Genomic DNA, 17,391 nt, shown 5'->3' with positions numbered 1-17,391 from the left:
CCGTTTGGAAACAAACAGGTATTAGCAAACTGGTGAGCGAGTTTCAGTCTGGCGCCCGTCCCACGCACCCCCACGCCGGGAACACCTGGGATCTGTGGGAGCCAGGGGGACACCTGCACCATCTCTGAAGTCACATGCAAAACCGGGTCACACACTAAGAGTGTGACCATTCAATTCCGGCGGAGCTGGAGCGGGATGCCAGGGCTTGTAGCGCATTCCGTGTTTTGGGCACTGGGCTGTCCCCTGCACATCCCGCGGACGCCGCTTCACCCGGCTGGCTCTGCTGGGAGGGGACGAGCCGGGCCCCCAGCGCTGGCTCTGCCGCTCGCCTCTGCCCTTGGGCAGCTCGGTGGGAGCCGAGTGCCCTCTAGAGAGCACCTGCAGCGCAGGGCCGGGGAGCGTTCATCCTGCGTCTCCAAATAATCTCCAAATATCCCGTGTGCTGAAACGTAGAATGTGTCGGGATCCCTCGGCGCGGTGGGCTCGATGGCACAGAGGGAGCGCTGCCCACCCCACTGCAGGGCAGGGGGACTGGACAGAGCTCAGATTGCTGCAGATAGTGGATCAATTCATTTTATAGCATTTAAATCACATATTATTGTACTTCTGTTGGATAGGCTAACAGCAACTACTTCCACTTAGCCACAGTCAAGATTAGCTCTCAATTAGCTCAGCGTCTCTGGCCCCTTTGGAAAATGTAATCTGGGCTTTAAGCAGAGTCTCAGACCTTGCTCTCAGTGTTTGCACACCTGGGGCAGAGCAGGGACCCGACAGGCTGGGGACAGGACAGGGCTCGGGACCAGGACACTGACAGGTCAGTGTCTCCTTGGGATCTGCCAGCTGGGAACAGCTGACACCTGATGGGGAGAGCTGGGAAGTGCCAGGGTTCCCCAGGCACTTTCTCCATTTCCTTGTTTTTCAGCACAAGAAGTATTTGCACGTCAGTCAGGATTACTAATTATTCCAGCTGCTCCTAAATTTTACGTGACTTTAAATACAGAAGTACAGTGTTAATGGCAAACCTCTGCTTCAGACTCAGTCCAAACTGGACAGTTTTTGGATTGGCCAGTTTTGCTCTGAATTCTCAGGCATGCCCAATGTCTCTGTCCTACGGGAAAACAAATAAAATAAATCCAACCCAGTATAGGTATTTTAAATTTCTCTTTCCTCTGGGAAAAACAACCAAACCCAACCCAGCGTAAATATTTTCACAGGTGCTTCAAGCTGGTATTTCATTCTGTGGTACAAGAGGGGCAGTGCCGATGGAGCAGAAGGTGAAAAGTCAGATGCCAAATTCCCAGGATTTTAGTTTCGATGAGAATCTGCCTCTCGCTCACGGAGAATCTGATTCACGCTGTTCTGCTGGGAGGAGCGGGCAGCAGCTCCGGGGCGTTGTTGAAGGTTTTGGGCAGCTGCAGGGAGAAATTCGAGTCTGGGAAGAGCAGGGGGAGACCCCGGCCCGGCGCCACGAAGGTGCAGTGCTGCCGACAGGAGCCCCGGCTCCTCCCCGCTGTCGGGATGAGCATCTCTGGGGCGGTGCGGCCGCCGGGAGCTCCCGTCCCCGCCGCCTCCCGGCCGCCAGGGATCACTCTTGTCCCTTCTCCGCTTCCTCACAGCCAAAATTCCGCCCTCCCTTTGCCGCTTCTCTGCTCCCGGCTTATTGCAGCGCAGGAACCGGCCGGAGCAGACGCAGAAATGCTCTTTTGCACGCGTCTGGCACAGTCAGGAGCAGGACTTGGGGAAATGAATTTGCCTTTTTGTTTCAAACGTTTTTTAATTTCTCAACAAAGGAGTCCAGAATATTCTATACGTGTTTAGGTGTGAGAAATCTTTGTACCGTGTCACATAAGGTACAAAAACAGCTTCCAGGCCATCAGCTCTTTCCGTCCTGTGGGTGTCTCTGCGCAGCTGTGGGTGTCCAACCAGCCCTTGGCTGTCTGAGGAGCAGAGGAGCTGGGAACGTCTGCCCTGCTGCCAGGCACCCAGAAGGGGCACTGTCCTCGCAGGGTCCCCCTCCCCGGGCAGTGGTTTGACACAGAAGAGGTGGGGCTGCTCTGCCGAGGGGCAGCACCCTACTCGGACATGCTCACACTGCACAAGTCCAGGAGACGGGCAGGGCCAGGAGACACCTGCTGAGATGTGTGTGACAGACGTCATGCCCCCAACACCAGCGCATCTCCCAGTTTAAAACCTGACACATCTGGAGAGCAGCTGGAGATGTGCATCAGAGATGGCTGCTCAGGTGGTACCTGTGTGGACACACACCTGCCTGAGCCTTGGAAATGTCTGTCACTGTTCTTTCACTGATGAGCTCCAGCTCTGCTGGCCTGTCTGATTCCTCCTGTGCCACACAGGAATGGGCAACATCTGCCTCAGGCTGTGACAACAGGGAGGAGCTGGACAAGACCTGCCAGGTCAGCAAGGCCACTCTCTCCTGCTGGCAAAGCAGCTTTGTTCCCAGTGCAGGATGATCCTGACCAGTTTAGGTGCCCTTTGCTCATGGATCACATCTGGTGTTCAAAAGGAACTCAGTTTCAGACACAGGTTCTTGATTGCATTAGGCAGAAGCAAAGTTTTATTAGAGACATTTTTCACCAGCAGGTACGTAAGTGACCTGACTAACTCAGGTAACTTCTAGAGGTTACAGCATTGCAGAACAGAAGAGCAGAACAGAGGAGGTGGCTCCTGACACCCCCTTTAGCTACGCGGCCAAGCGTCGCTGAGTTACTTCTACTTTCTCTGCACAGAGGGTGCAGTGAACAGGGACTGTTCTCGGGTTGTCTGTGGTTTCCCTGTCACCTTCCAGTCCGTTTCTCCTTAATCACAAATTCTCCTGCAGGTCACTGGAAAGAAAACACAGCAGCGTGATTTGATTGAAACACAAGTAAAATCCTTCACATAACAGATACCAGATCCTGGTGGTGCCCTTGTTTCTGGAATGTACTGCTAAGCTGGTGCAGCTGGCAGCAACCCAGGAAGCTCCAGAAATTCCCTAAATAATTTGCTTTAATGGGAATTTTCACTTGTAAAATTACAGGTTTACTCTATTTTTCACTCTTTCCAGACTCTTTTGCTAAGCTTTGCCTGTTGTCTTCTTCACTTCTTCTTCCAGAATCCCCCTATCTCCCTGGTCTTCTCCTCTGCATTCTGCTGCTCCTTTTTGTCTCCCATTTGCTTCCTCTACCCCATATTCAGTCCAAGCTCTCTTTAAACCCATTTCTCAGTGACACCACCACTGTATCAGATCCCCCCTGCAGCACAGTGACTCTGAGTGGATGCCTCTGACACATCCTAGGAATGTGCTGTCTCCTGGCCTTAGCGCAGAGGAAATGAACAGAGCCAGTTTTCCTTTTGTGAAAACACAGTGCTCACCTTGTATGTCTCCGGTCTTGCAGGGTGGGACCTGGGCCTGGCAGTGGGCAGCTGAAGTTGTTGTGTAGGTGTGGCTCGTCCTAATGACCCCTCCACCAGTTCCAATTCCTCCTCCGTGACTAGTGGGATACATTTGGTGAGAGAAATAGAGAATTTTAGAACTTTTCATGTCACTGCTGACTGACTACATGACACAAAGTCTCAAACTATAGCCTTTATAGGTATTAGAGTATTACATTACATTTTCTTTCTCTTTCAGGGTTGCTTTACATTTGTGCTCCCCCTTGACATGGACAGTTCTCACCCATCTCACTATAAAAAAGGAACTGTCACCAATGCTGACATAATGCCAGGAATGACAGTGTTGTCACCAGCAGCTAACAGATTTGGTGTTCTACTTTGCAGATCCCAAGGACTGACATTTAGTTCTGATTGGAATGTTCATCACAAGGAAGTTATTCATGAGACAATTTTTTATCTCAGAGAAAGCCTTAAGAAGGACTGAAGATCAGGTTGGATACCCAATCTGTAATGCAGATCCCTGACATTTTCATTTATTCTCTAGTGGATCTAGAGAGGTACTTACATGAGGTCCTGCTGTCCTCCTTCCAACAAGCACCGGTAGGTCTGGATCTCCTGCTCCAGGCGGCACTTGACGTCCAGCAAGGTCTTGTACTCTTGGTTCTGGCACTCTATTTCTGCTCTTATTTCAGCCAACTGCTGCTCCACACACGTGATCTGGTTCTGTAGCTCACTGAGGAGAGTGTTGTACTGGCACTCAGTTTCAGCCAGAGATGATTCCAAGTTATTTCTCTGATAAGATAAGCAAAAAAACAACAATCATTTTAGTGTCACCCTCAAGTCCAAAAATGAACGAGCCATTCACCACCACCATTGTGCTGGTTGGTGGGGCTGGCTGTTCATGGTAAGAAACCCAGCAGTGACCAGCTGGAGCTGTGAGTCAGCTCATCACCCACCTGGCTGAGCTGAGCTTGGAGATCGATTTCCAGGGTTTGCAATTGGCGTCTCAGTTCAGTCACCTGGTTGTTGCACGTCTCCACCTCCTGACCACTTGTAATAACCTCCCGATTCACCTCCTCAATCTGAAATCACCAATCCAGGATAAAGAGCTTTGGGGATTTGCTTTTACAGGAGCAGAACATGGTGAGTGTTCATCAAAAGGAAACAGGGAGCAGGGCAGGTTCTCTGTGCACAGGGTGTTCCCTACCAGCTCCACTGCTTGTTCATTTTACAAATCCCATTAACCTCGTGGCTATTAAATCTCTTTAATCCAAATGTGGAATATCTCTGTTCCAACAACACACCACAAGGCCTTGTGGCAAATGCTGCTGTTCCAGATGGGACATAAAAAACTGGTCAGACAGGCCTGTGGCTCCTGTGGAACACAGGGTATAATAAGTGCTGCTCTTGGGCTTCACTGGGAAGGAAGAACTGCTTATTGTCTCCATGTCTGGTTTCTGAAAGGCTCCTGGGCCCGGGGCTGCGTGTGTCAATCTGGTTTGCAGCACAAGTGTTGCTTACCTTGCACTCGTACCAATCCTCGACTTCCTTGCGGTTGCGCGCTATCAGTGTTTCATACTGGCATCTCAAATCCTCCAAGATTTGCCTGAGATCTGGTCCCGGGCAGGCATTGACCTCCACACTCACATCTCCAGTTGATTGTTTCCTCAGGCAACTCATCTCCTGGAAATAAATCCCAGATCAGATCACACTGGCTTTTGGAAGGCAGCACAGAAGAGCAAAGCTCAGTGGCCAAGAACTGCCCTCCCTGCAAGACCTTCCTCCCTGCTGTGGCTGAGAAAGACACTGGAGGATGGTGCAAGTGTTTTCCCAAGGAATCTGTTGGCTAATTTGTTTCTTCATCCACTGGAGTCAGCAGCAGCGTTCCCCACTCTGGCACTCCCAGTGTGAGCACAGCCCCAGGAGCAGCACTGCCCCAGCCAGAGCTCCCTTCCCTTCTGAGGCAGAGTGGTCTGAGCCCCAGAAAGTTTGGGGGGAAAGCTGTGGTCTGGAAGTGGATAATCTTTTAAATTCCAAGCACAGTGGCAAAGCCTTCTACCAGGGCCATGATGCTGGTAGGGTCTGGGCAGGACCTACCTCCTCGTGGTTCTTCTTCAGGCAGCAGAGCTCCTCCCGCAGCGACTCCAGCTGTGCCTCCAGGTCAGACCTGCACAGCGTCAGCTGGTCCAGCACCTGGCGCAGCCCGTTGATGTCGGCCTCCACGCTCTGGCGCAGGGCCAGCTCCGTCTCGTACCTGGGTTGTGTCAGAAAGCACAGATTCATGATGGGGATGTCCCACATGGGTTCTGTTTGTGCCAGAATCTCCTTCCCCAGCTCCATGCTTTGACCTGCATTTTGCTGTCCAAGGTGAATGCACCATGCCTTGGATTTCTGCACTGTTTCATGTCTGTTACATGAAAGCTTTTCTTCCTCATGTTTTTTCCCTGCTCCTGCTCTCTGTATATTTGGTATCACTTATTCAGCTGCATTTCTGCTTTGTTGATCCCATTTGCAATGGTCTGGGGTGAAAATGGGCCACTCCCTGAGGTGCCTGTCCCCAGCCTCACCACAAACCCTGTTTTACCCAAGAACACTAATTAAGGGAGGGCTGGTGACCAGGAGCAAAATGCCTTTAATCATCCTGCCCTACCGAAGTGGTGTGGGGAGATGTGTCTGGAGCCTCTGTAATTAGTGCTGAGCCTCCCAGGGAGGTGGGAAGGAGCAGGGGGGAAGCAAGAGGTTCATGGAGGGGCACTCACTTCACACGGAAGTCGTCAGCCGCCATCCTGCTGTTATCAATGTCCAGGATGATCTTGTTGTTATCAATGGTTGCACAGACAATCTGGAAAACAACAAATCATTAGAGATGTCTCCTCTCTCCTGTTCTACTCTGTAGGTTTTTCTGCCTTGCAATTAGGTAGTAACTCTTCACATTTCCCTTTTTCTGTTACCTTCTTACCTAAGTAACCTCGTCCCTTAAGCAGAGAAATGGAAGGAGGTGGCTTTGCCTCCTTCTCTCACAGAAGAAAGGAGATCAGCCACACAGAGCTAGGAATTAAAGAGTTATGGGATGGGACTTCCCAGTTTCAAGATCTGAAGGCCAATTCCAAAGATGCTTCAAAAAAATAAACCTAAACAACCTTCCTTAAGATACTAAAGCTCAACACTGACATTCAAGCTGGCATGTTCTGGGCTTCAGATTTAAGGACCTTCAGGGAACACGGTGGGAAGGTGTCTTTAAGCCTTAGGATCAGCCATAACTTTCATAGTGGACTTATTAATTTCAGGGTGTTTGTGTCACTGTGACAATCAGTTTCAATTTTCAGTTTTTCTCACTTAGAGATTTATAATGTTTCATTTGATAAAGCATCCAAAGTGTATGTTTTTGATTGTTCCCTAGTTTGCTTTGCTCTTCCTGTGGCTGACACCACTACATTTCCTCAGAGTACATTGGTAATATTACATTTACAATTGGATAGTCAAATACAATATACCAAAGCATCCTTTTCCTCTTTCAGAGCATTCTCCCACCTTGCAGCACCTGTCCTTGATATGCCCCCACACTCAGCAATGTCATAGGGGAATTTGCCAAAATTTCCGTTTGCAAAGACATTCACAAGCACCAAAGTTCCCTTCAACAGCTACAGGAGGTTCTAAACACAAATTCAGGAATAAGCTTTCAAAAGGGGAGGAACAGTCCAGCGGGGGATTACCTGGTTCTGAAGATCTTCAATCTCTTTGTAGTAGCAGCTGTAGTCGCGGGGCTCACAGGAGAGGCCCTGTGTTGCATACCACTCTCTGATCCTGCACTCCAGCTCAGCATTCTCCTTCTCCAAGCACTTCACCTTGTCCAGGTAGGAAGCCAGGCGGTCATTGAGGTTTTGCATGGTGACCTTCTCATCGCAGGATGAAAGCAAGCAGTCGCCACCAAGACCCCCAACAACCACACCGCCTCCGAGGCCAAACCCGAGGCCATTGCCGTAGCAGTTGCCACCTCCATAGCTCCCACCAGCCAAGCTACCAACACTCATTCCCCCTCCATAATTCACTCCACCGCAGTAACTCCTTCCAGAAAAACCTCTGCCACTGCCCATGCCAAAGGAAGAAATCCGTGCTCCACCACCACCACCAATGATACAGCTGCCACCGCTGCTCCTGCCTTTGCTAGACACAGTAATAGTCTCCTTAATGTTGCAACTCATGGCGACAGCGGTTGGAAATGCAAGCAGAAGCCCAAAGCAAGATGCACAGCTTGATACGAAATCAGACTGCAAGCTGGCCGTGGCTGCCCATCCCTATTTATACCTTCCACAGTGGGTGTCACCACTGCTTCTTCTTCCCATAAGGCTGGCTACTCCAGCCATTGGTGCCAAGAATAATTTCTCAAAGGGAAGTTTCCTTTCAAGAAGCCTGGTAGACAGGGAATATACTTTACATGTCTCTTGCTAATTACAAAAATACATTAGCAATAATGTTTTATGAATCATCAGCTTTTTGTTTATGATGCAAACTTACAGCATTAAGCCAGGAAAAACACTGTCCTAAATTACATACCAGGAAGAAATCATTAAAGGTTATTGCATCAAAGAGGTCTTTATCTCTCATTAATTTATTTTCATTTTATTTTGAGTTGAATAAGCAGTTTTCATGCAAGGTGCTGAGGTTGGAATATGTAAGATGAAAAAGAAAGAAGAAATACTAAGTTTGCTTTTCGAATGATGTATGAAGAATGATGTAAGAACTCTGGAAAGATCAGAGACACAGAGATTAACCTTTAAATCTCTCCTCTGCCAAGATGACAAATCTGAAACACTCTGCTGTAAGACAAGTGGGACTAAGGAGGGATCTTGTAATGGACATGGATGAAAGGTTCTTCATACATGATTGCGGCTCTCCAGTAATTCGCAAAGGATTTGTTTCATTATGTGGAGAGTGTAAAGGAAGGTAAAAGTACTTTAAGTATTTCCTGTTGTTCAGTGAAAGATAATTTCTGCACTTCTCCTCATTATGGATTGTAATTGTTGCTGGGAAAGGGTGGTTTTGAAACAGTGGATGGGAGTAGAAACATCCTATGGCAAATTTCTCTGTCAATGCATGCTTCATTTTAATCAGAACTTTGAGTTTGCTGTCCTGGGACATATAAAGACAGAATTGCTGATAGAGCTGCAGAGCAGTCACTGCCCTGTGCAGTTCTACCTGGGCTGGAGAAGCTGGATTTGGTACAAACTAGAGGCTCTCTATCAGTAATGTTTCCAAATCTTAATTAAGCAAGGAAAATAAAAAGTGAGAATCCTTTCACAATTTTGTAATCAAGATTCAGGCTGAGCTTCTTTTAATGAGATGTTTTGCTGAGGCTCCAGAGCACTGGCCTTCTCCCTAGGGAGCCCCTTTCCAGTGGCCATGGAGCAAGGGGTGACATTCCATGGCTTTCTGAACCCAACTGTTCCTTGTAAGGAATTCTCCAAATCCCCTTCGCCAGGGAAAAGTGCATTCAAACTCTTGCTGAAATCCTCACTCAGTGTCAGGATTGTGGATTGGAATAGCTATTGTTACGGTAGGTAAATGATCTCTTTACTTAAGGACTGATTTATCCCAGTATTCATGGATTTACCTATCGTTTTATTGCTCTTATTCTTATTTCTGTTGAAAAGATATCTCCCCTTTTCTTTGCCTCCTTGGATGTTCCTTATCCATGCCATGAAAGGCAGAAGCATTCCAGTGATCTCTCCAGCAGGCTGGAGCCAGGTGTGGAGAGGATTCCCTAAGTGATTTACTCCAAGACAAAGCACTCGCCGCTGGCCGAGCTGCAGCTGGACCCAGACACAGTGCCTGCATGTCAGCCTGCCCTCCCTGGCACACTGGGCCTCCCTGTGGCCCAAAACCCACAGAAATAAAGCTCAGAATAGGTAAAAGCTCTAATAAAGTTATTGTGTATAGGAAGGAATCACCGGATTTCATTCCTAGGACTGGAGAACATAATTGGGAGTCAGGGTGTGGTGGTAGGAGCAACCCGAAACTGCTGTAAGCTGCGTCGCTGGAAGCTTCGCCTGGTCTGCGGATGATTCCTCAGGAGTTTCCCAACAGCTGCGTGCAGCAAGCATCTCCTGAGTGAGCACACATTCCTTCCCCAGCCCCACAGTTATCACACGGGCACATCAGTGTAGAGCAGGCAGAAACACGGCATGACTTGTACTCCGTGGGAGTGGAGGGTGTCTGCAGGCTGGGGACGCTCCTGCTCCTCCGAGACACCTTGGTCCCCTCTGCCCCTCACAGCTCCGTGTGCCTGCAGCAGCCCCCTGTGCCCAGGAGCTTCGCTCTGCACACACACTTCCCTCTGTCTTGTTATTTTTCCTGTTTATCTCCAGGAAATGAGGGCACTAGATAAACTAAGACAAAACTAAGTAGTTGTTCCAAGACCTTAAAAAATTAAATTAAGATTTCCCTCATGTTTTCATTCAGTTATTTGAACTCATGAGCTTCCTGGGTCTGTCTCATCAGCACAAAGAAATCTTATGGAAATGTAGCTTCCAACGTTTGCAGCTCTATAATTTGCAGCTCTTTAATAAATGGAGTGTTTCCAGGGTGTTTTCTGCTGGGGAACTGTTAATCACAACCTGCCTCTCCTGAGCTGCCTTCCACACTCATCCCAACTTGTAGGTCCACAAACAACATCACAGCGTCCCAGGAGCTGAGGCTGTACCCCCCAGGGGCTTTCCAGAGGCATATTCATAATTTCTGGATCATTCACGTCTTTCTGGCTGTGTCATTAGGTCTCTTTCACCTCTCAGGAATTCAGGACAGCTCCTTTATGAAAGTGCATACTTTGGACCTGCTGGCTGTGGTGGAAAGGGTGGGAAGGTCTTTGATATGACCCCAGGGAACCTGGAGGAGCAGCTAGATGTCAGTAGCAGTTCGCAAGAGGAGGAACCAGCCCACAGCTGGTGGGAATCAGCTGGGGCTGGCAGGAGAGACTGGGAAGCTTTTACATACCATAGGTAGCCAGGAGTTTCCAGAAGACTGGAAACTGGAAGAGTCTCAGTGCAGTGTCTTTATATTTCTAGAAACAAGAGTGTGAGGACTCAGATTGGGAAGGATTGAGGTCAAAAAGGGCAGCAGTGGGTTATCTCACTGTCTGTCTTTGCACTGAACAAGGCAGGAGGAGACAATGAGAATAGAAAGGGAAAGATTTGCTTTTCAGCTTCTCAGCCAGAGCTCTGAGAACAACTGGGATATCCACTGGAGTCCAACACAAGGAAATTTGCCATTATAGCCACAATTTGAATCTCTTTTGATCTCTTGTGAAGCACTGGCCATACGTGTCAACTGAAAGAATTCTGCCCCAAATCTGGGACTTCATGTAGGGCTAGAACTGAACTTCAAATAAGGCTTAATTTAGTCTTGGTTTAAAAACTTCTACCTTTGGCCACTCCTCTGAGTCCTTGCAGGTGTTCTAGTGCTGCATTATCTTGTCTTGCCCATGGATACTATCAGTGTCTAGTAGATGAAATAAAAAAAATACCACTGAAACATCTCTCATGGCCTCTCACAACAGGAGAAGGGCACCTTTCACCTGCTCCCTGAGACATCAGTGGTTGAATTTCTTCTGGCACTTGTTACCATGTTAAGTCTATTTCTGTTTCATCAGAGAAATTGATGTCTTTATAAAAGAACTGGCAATAGAAAAGTGTGCCACACTATACTGTATGTCCAGTCCTGAAGTGATTTTCTCTTAGTACCTGTTCTCCTCCTGTCCTGAGTCTGGCTGTTCCATAACCTCCAGCCTTTGATGGAAAAGGAATAACCAGGAGTTTTGCTTTACTGGGTCATCTCACAGGTGAATGTGACCCTGTAACAGCCACACCGCTGCCAAAACCACCACTGCTTGGCTTTCTGCACCAACAGTTCAATCCTCACAACACTCTCATAATACTTTGAACTGCCAGTTCTCCAAACCCAGAGTGACTCTCCCAGCTCACTGTGGCTCATGGCTGCTCTGGCAGGTCAGAGCCAGGACCAAACCAGCCCAGCACCAGCTACACAGCTGCTGGTCAAGGCCAGGGAGGGACTGACCTGCCTGGTGTGTGACAGCTGGGTGGCTCTGGATGTCCAAAGGCCCTAGCTGGCTTTTTTCTCAATCCTATTCTCTGATAAGCTGCACTTTTTCAGTTCCCACTCTGCCCTCTGCAGCTCCCCAGACAAGGTGTGTTTAACGCAAAGATGATCTTTCAACCACTCTTGATGTTCAGGTTGAAACTCTTGGCCATCAGAGGATGACCAGTAAATGACTCAGTCACTGTGTGAAAAGAGAAGAGATAAACCTTTTGCCTGCAGTCCTTTTCCCATAGAAGATTCCCATAGAATGAAAGGGATGGGTTTGAATATAAGCTATGTCAGCAGAAATTGAATCAGTTGTGGAGACCAGGATTTCATCCTCAACAGTCCCCAGGCTGGGGAATGGAGCATGAGAGGGCTCAGCCCAGATCTGTCAGCACTAGACTGGGACCAAGGCAAACTATCTCCAGATGTTCCATCACTGACTTTCAAAATTCTTCTAAAAGTGTGTTTCAGCCCAGTGCTGTGTGGGAAGGACACAGGCCTCTGCCTGACCTGCCTGTCCATGGGGGTCAGGGCAGGTGCCACACAGGAAGGGGCAACATCTGCCTCAGGCTGTGACAACAGGGAGGAGCTGGACAAGACCTGCCAGGTCAGCAAGGCCACTCTCTCCTGCTGGCAAAGCAGCTTTGTTCCCAGTGCAGGATGATCCTGACCAGTTTAGGTGCCCCTTGCTCATGGATCACATCTGGTGTTCAAAAGGAACTCAGTTTCAGACACAGGTTCTTGATTGCATTAGGCAGAAGCAAAGTTTTATTAGAGACATTTTTCACCAGCAGGTACATAAGTGATCATAGCCCTGGCTGACTACAGCAATAGTCGTGGTGCTGGGCCACACACAGCAGCACAGACTGAAAAGCAAATAGCAAAATAAAGCAGAATGTGGCTGAATGCTCTGCTCATCCCTCTGACACATTGCTTAGCACTGCTGAGCGACACAGACGAGCACGCCCCGTGCTCTCTGCAGACACATGCACTAAATATTCTCTCTCTTCATCTGTAGCTCTGCTTCAGGCTTCTCTTGTTGGATATTCTCGTTTCTCTGTTTAATCACAAATCCTTCGGCAAGGCACTGGAGAGATCAAAGGAAACATTACTGTGTTTACAGCAAAAATAGATTCTTTCCCACACTGTCATTCCCTACACGTGATCGTTTCACAAGCCAATTCAATTACAATTTCAGATAAATACTATCCCTTCCTGGGAAGATCTGATGGCTCCTGCCAGCCTGGCAGATGGATCTGTCACTGGCTGCAGCACAGGCTGCATCAAATGCCAAAAGGTGGAAGCTGCAGACACTGCTCCAGCAGCGATCTGGATGAGGGAATGGCATTGGGGTCCATGCTAGATCAATGCCCCTGCTCACATCATTCTTCTGGACCAACTGTCACTATATTTCCTTCTTTCCTTTTCAGTTTGGCTGGATGTTTCCTTTTGAATTAGGGCTAGTAGTTATCTGCCAGTATTCCCATGATTCCTGCCTTTTTTTTGCCCACCTGATTTCTGAATACTTTTCTTTCTCCTCCTCTTTCTTTATCCCACATTTCAGATCAGTCCTTTCTCCATGTTCTCCATGGCTTGCCTGCCTGCTGGCTCTGTCCCTCTCCCTTCTATTCCTCTTCCCTCTGGCAATTCTCATGCATCCCAGCAGAGTCCCAGCTCCCAAAAGCTCTCCTCTCAGCCACTGCTCTGTGGCTCCTTTCCTGTATTTCCCAGGGGCCCCACAATAAAACATTCAAGTAGCACCTGTAAGCTACATGGGAAAGATCTGTCTTCCAGCCCATCAGTGTTGCATTAGAGCAGAGAAGACTGTGGAAATGTTTAGAGTGGAACAGTTCTTACCTTGGATCTCCGCAGCTGCACAGGATGGGATCTGGGCAGACGAAGTGTAAGTGTGGCTTGTCCTAATGATGCCTCCTCCTCCTATCCCACTGCTTCTTGCAACTCCTCCTCCTAGACTTGAAGACTGACCAATTCCTCCTTGCTGACTGAGGAGAAAGGAAAATAACATTTTAGTGATGGAAATGACAGATAAGCTGGAGTTACAGATTGTCAGTATCCCTGCTGCTCTCAGTCTGCTTCTCTTTTTGGCAGAAAAATGGCAAAATATTGCAGTTTTCCTTGTGGCACCAAAAGCACAGGAGAGGAAGCAGGTCACCACCATGACACCAGGCAGGCCAAATAGGTCACTAGGGGAGAATGAGTTCAGCAGGTCTTTCGCTTTGCTCTTATGTTGAAATAACCAGGACACAGGTATTTTGTTGTATTTTTTTGGTGTCCCAGGCCCACTTACATAAGGTCCTGCTGGCCGCCCTCCAGCAGGCAGCGGTACGTGTGGATCTCCTGCTCCAGGCGGCACTTAACGTCCAGCAGGATCTTGTACTCTTGGTTCTGGCACTCCATCTCTGCCCGCAGGTCAGCCAGCTGCTGCTCCACGCAGGTGATCTGGCTCTGCAGCTCAGCCAGGTGGTTGTTGTAGCGACACTCTGTCTCCGCCAGCGAGGACTCCAGATTGTCCCTCTGAGGAGCGACATGGGACATAAGACAAATACAGGCAGGAGAAACACTGCATTTAGCTATGACTTCTGTGAGATGGATGAGGTTTGCACCAGCTCATCACCCACCTGGCTGAGCTGAGCTTGGAGATCGATTTCCAGGGTTTGCAATTGGCGTCTCAGTTCAGTCACCTGGTTGTTGCACGTCTCCACCTCCTGACCACTTGTAATAACCTCCCGATTCACCTCCTCAATCTGAAATCACCAATCCAGCATAAAGAGCTTCAGGGAATGTGCAGTATAAATTGGATCAAGTATTAAGGAAAGAGCAAAGAACTTAGCAAAGACATGAAATGAGAAAGGTTTGGGTGAAAACTCTCATCCTAATGGTAGTGTAAACCTGGCTGGGCATTCCTCTTGCTCTTCTAACAGTGCTGCTTCCAGTTCTTCTCACCACTTACTGCTTTGTAGAAAATTCGTACCTCAAGTCTCACCAACATGCAGCACTTTCTTTAGCCCATGACAAGGTCACAGGGTGGCAGTGTCCCTCCCTTGTGTCACTTGGTCAGTATCAACAAATGCTAAATGTTCTTACAGTCTTTTGTGTGGTTTTTACATGCAACAAATCCCTGTGGGACGATTGCCAGGGTGTTAGCCAGGGAAAGTCAGAGCTGTGGGAATTCACTCACCTTGCACTCGTACCAATCCTCAACTTCTTTGCGGTTGCGTTCAATCAGCGTCTCATACTGGCACCTCATCTCCTCCAGGATCTTCCTGAGGTCTGGGCCAGGGCAGGCATTGACCTCCACGCTCACATCTCCAGTCGATTGCTTCCTCAGACAGCACATTTCCTGGAAACACCATCCAGATCAGGTCAGGTTTAAAACAAAAGAAAGAACTCACAGGGAGCAGAGCCCTGCAGAGCCCCTCTCTGATGGACCTTGACAGCTCCTGGGTTACACAATGGTCTCCATCAACCACTGCCCTCCACAGCAGCACCCCGGGGTGATGGATCCCACAGGAGTGAATGCTTTGTACAGGAGAGGGCAGGACCTACCTCCTCGTGGTTCTTCTTCAGGCAGCAGAGCTCCTCCCGCAGCGACTCCAGCTGTGCCTCCAGGTCAGACCTGCACAGCGTCAGCTGGTCCAGCACCTGGCGCAGCCCGTTGATGTCGGCCTCCACGCTCTGGCGCAGGGCCAGCTCCGTCTCGTACCTGCGAGGGAGGAAGCAGAAAGAAAGAGCAGTCAGTGTCTGACACCACCAGCATTTCTGAGCTCTGACAGGAAAAAACAAAGCCTTCTCCTCTGAAAGACAGCACATGCTGGAACAGCAGCTTGGCTGAACCCTCACTGCTCCCAATCTGCAGATCCCTTCTGCTTCCTTCAATCTCTACTTGAAATCAGCTTGTCATCCCAAACTTCCCCTCCTGGAACTGCCCCTAATTAGGGCAGGTCTAGAGACAATGGATGAGAGAATTCTTCTGCACAGCCTCCAGCCTGTCCTGGGTCACAGGAGAGCAGCTGAGAGCCCTGAAGGCAGTGACAGAGGAGGGGACAGCCCCAGGTACTCACTTCACTCGGAAGTCATCGGCTGTCATCCTGCTGTTGTCGATGTTCAGAATGATCTTGTTGTTGTCTATGGTTGCACAGACAATCTGGGAAAAGAACATTTGTTCTTTTGCATTTGTTCATTTGTTGCACCCATTGCCTGGTGCAACCAGACCCTCTTTCTCCCTCTCTTTTTTTTTAAATCCTGGGTATTAGGGATGAGGACCTGAGGGGTGCAGCACTCACAAGGATGTTCAGGGAAGGGCAGTGAAATCATTAAAATGATAAAATTCATGATTCAGGTGCAGAGAGCCCAGGAGGTGTAATTACTGTCCAGCACCTGCTGCAATCCACCTCAGCCTCTTAAATCTAAATCTTATGAGAGTTAAAGTTTTATTTCAAGAATTAATGATGAACCTATCTTATTCAGTCCGTTTCCTGGATTCTTTTCTCTTTATTCTTTGTGCATTGACATCCTAAATCTTTGCCAAACACTTAGCAAAGGTTTTGAATGTAAAATTGCCCATTCTAAATCTGTTATGGCAATGTTCTCTTTTTTCTTAGTTTTAATTAGATGTTTAACTGGAAGTAAATTAATTAAAGTTAATTTCAGTTAATTAAAGTTTATCTGGAATTCTGCAAGACTGATGACAATAATATAAATTCAGGCAAATTAATGTGATCCATTATTTATTTATCTCTTAGTTCTTTTCTTACTGCATATCTGTTTGACCACCTTGGCACAAACTAAATTCAAGAAGACTACTGAGCCCATCCAGATGCATTCCATGAAGTAACATTTCCCCTTCAATATGTCTGATGAATAACAGCAACAGAGACAGCCCAAACTCTTCAGTTTTATCTCTGAGCTCTGGGCTTTCCACAGGCAGAAGTTGTAACAGCTGTTTGCAAAAGGCATTTTACAACAACGATTTGTTACTCCGATAATGGACCAAGTTACAAACCAGCACCAGAGAGAGCCTTGCAAGGGACAAAGCAGCTGAGAGGGGATGTTACCTGGTTCTGAAGATCTTCTATTTCTTTGTAATAGCAGCTGTAGTCCCGTGGCTCACAAAAAGGGCCCTGCTTGGCATACCACTCCCTGATCCTGCACTCCAGGTCAGCATTCTCTTGTTCCAGGCATCTCACCTTGTCCAGGTAAGAAGCCAGGCGGTCATTCAGATTTTGCATGGTGACTTTCTCGTCACCAGAAAGAAGAATGCCATCACCAGCAAAACCACCTCCACCAAGACCCATACCCATGCCACCTCCCATGCCACCGCCAAAGCGAGCGCTGCCACCACTGAATCCCATGCCTGGACATCCTCCCAGGACAGTGGCTCCTAAGCCACCTCCATAGTTTCCACCGACCAAACTGCCGGTGCTCAGTCCTCCTCCGTAATTCACACCACCACAGTAGCTTCTCCCAGAAAACCCTCGGCTACCGCCTATCCCGCAGGTCGTGTATCTTCCAGAGGAGACCGAGGAGATCCGCGCTCCGCCACCACCACCACCGATCACACAGCTGCCACCGCTGGTCCTGCCCCTGAGAGAGCCAGTTGTCTGCTTAATACTACAGCTCATGGCGAGGCCCAGCTGCAGCGCCAACCCACAGCCCAAAGCAAGATGCAGAGCGTGATACTGAGTCCGACTGCGGGCTGGCGGCTGCTGCAGGTCTCCATTTATACCTTCCAAAGGGGGTGTCACCTGTGGGGTGTTTCTTCTTCCCACGGGGCTGGCTAGTCTGGCTGTTTATGCCAAGATTAAATAGCCCATAGGCAGTTTCCCTCTAGAAATCCCAGTTCACAAGGAAGATACTTTACATGTCAGCAGCTTATTCCAA

At 48.6% G+C, this 17,391-nt stretch overlaps 2 protein-coding genes across 2 annotated transcripts; both read right to left on the bottom strand.

The window, feature by feature from the left end:
* Positions 1 to 2,545: 2,545 nt before the first annotated feature.
* Positions 2,546 to 7,691, bottom strand: LOC128819981 (keratin, type I cytoskeletal 13-like). The gene is made up of 8 exons (XM_054000451.1): positions 7,107 to 7,691; positions 6,153 to 6,235; positions 5,491 to 5,647; positions 4,915 to 5,076; positions 4,350 to 4,475; positions 3,959 to 4,185; positions 3,373 to 3,491; positions 2,546 to 2,843 (listed from the first exon to the last, which is right to left on the bottom strand). The coding sequence occupies exons 1-8, from the start codon at positions 7,593 to 7,595 to the stop codon at positions 2,818 to 2,820; spliced, it is 1,389 nt and encodes a 462-aa protein (XP_053856426.1). The 5' UTR covers positions 7,596 to 7,691; the 3' UTR covers positions 2,546 to 2,817.
* Positions 7,692 to 12,228: 4,537 nt separating this feature from the next.
* LOC128819980 (keratin, type I cytoskeletal 19-like) lies at positions 12,229 to 17,132 on the bottom strand. The gene is made up of 8 exons (XM_054000449.1): positions 16,566 to 17,132; positions 15,573 to 15,655; positions 15,058 to 15,214; positions 14,690 to 14,851; positions 14,130 to 14,255; positions 13,799 to 14,025; positions 13,348 to 13,493; positions 12,229 to 12,577 (listed from the first exon to the last, which is right to left on the bottom strand). The coding sequence occupies exons 1-8, from the start codon at positions 17,130 to 17,132 to the stop codon at positions 12,552 to 12,554; spliced, it is 1,494 nt and encodes a 497-aa protein (XP_053856424.1). The 3' UTR covers positions 12,229 to 12,551.
* Between the last annotated feature and the right edge of the window lie 259 nt (positions 17,133 to 17,391).

This window comes from Vidua macroura, chromosome 27 (assembly GCF_024509145.1).
Source record: "Vidua macroura isolate BioBank_ID:100142 chromosome 27, ASM2450914v1, whole genome shotgun sequence".
Classification (NCBI taxonomy): Eukaryota; Metazoa; Chordata; class Aves; order Passeriformes; family Viduidae; genus Vidua; species Vidua macroura.
The sequence above is the reverse complement of the archived record's forward strand: the minus strand, read 5'-3'. Positions and strand labels throughout refer to the sequence as shown.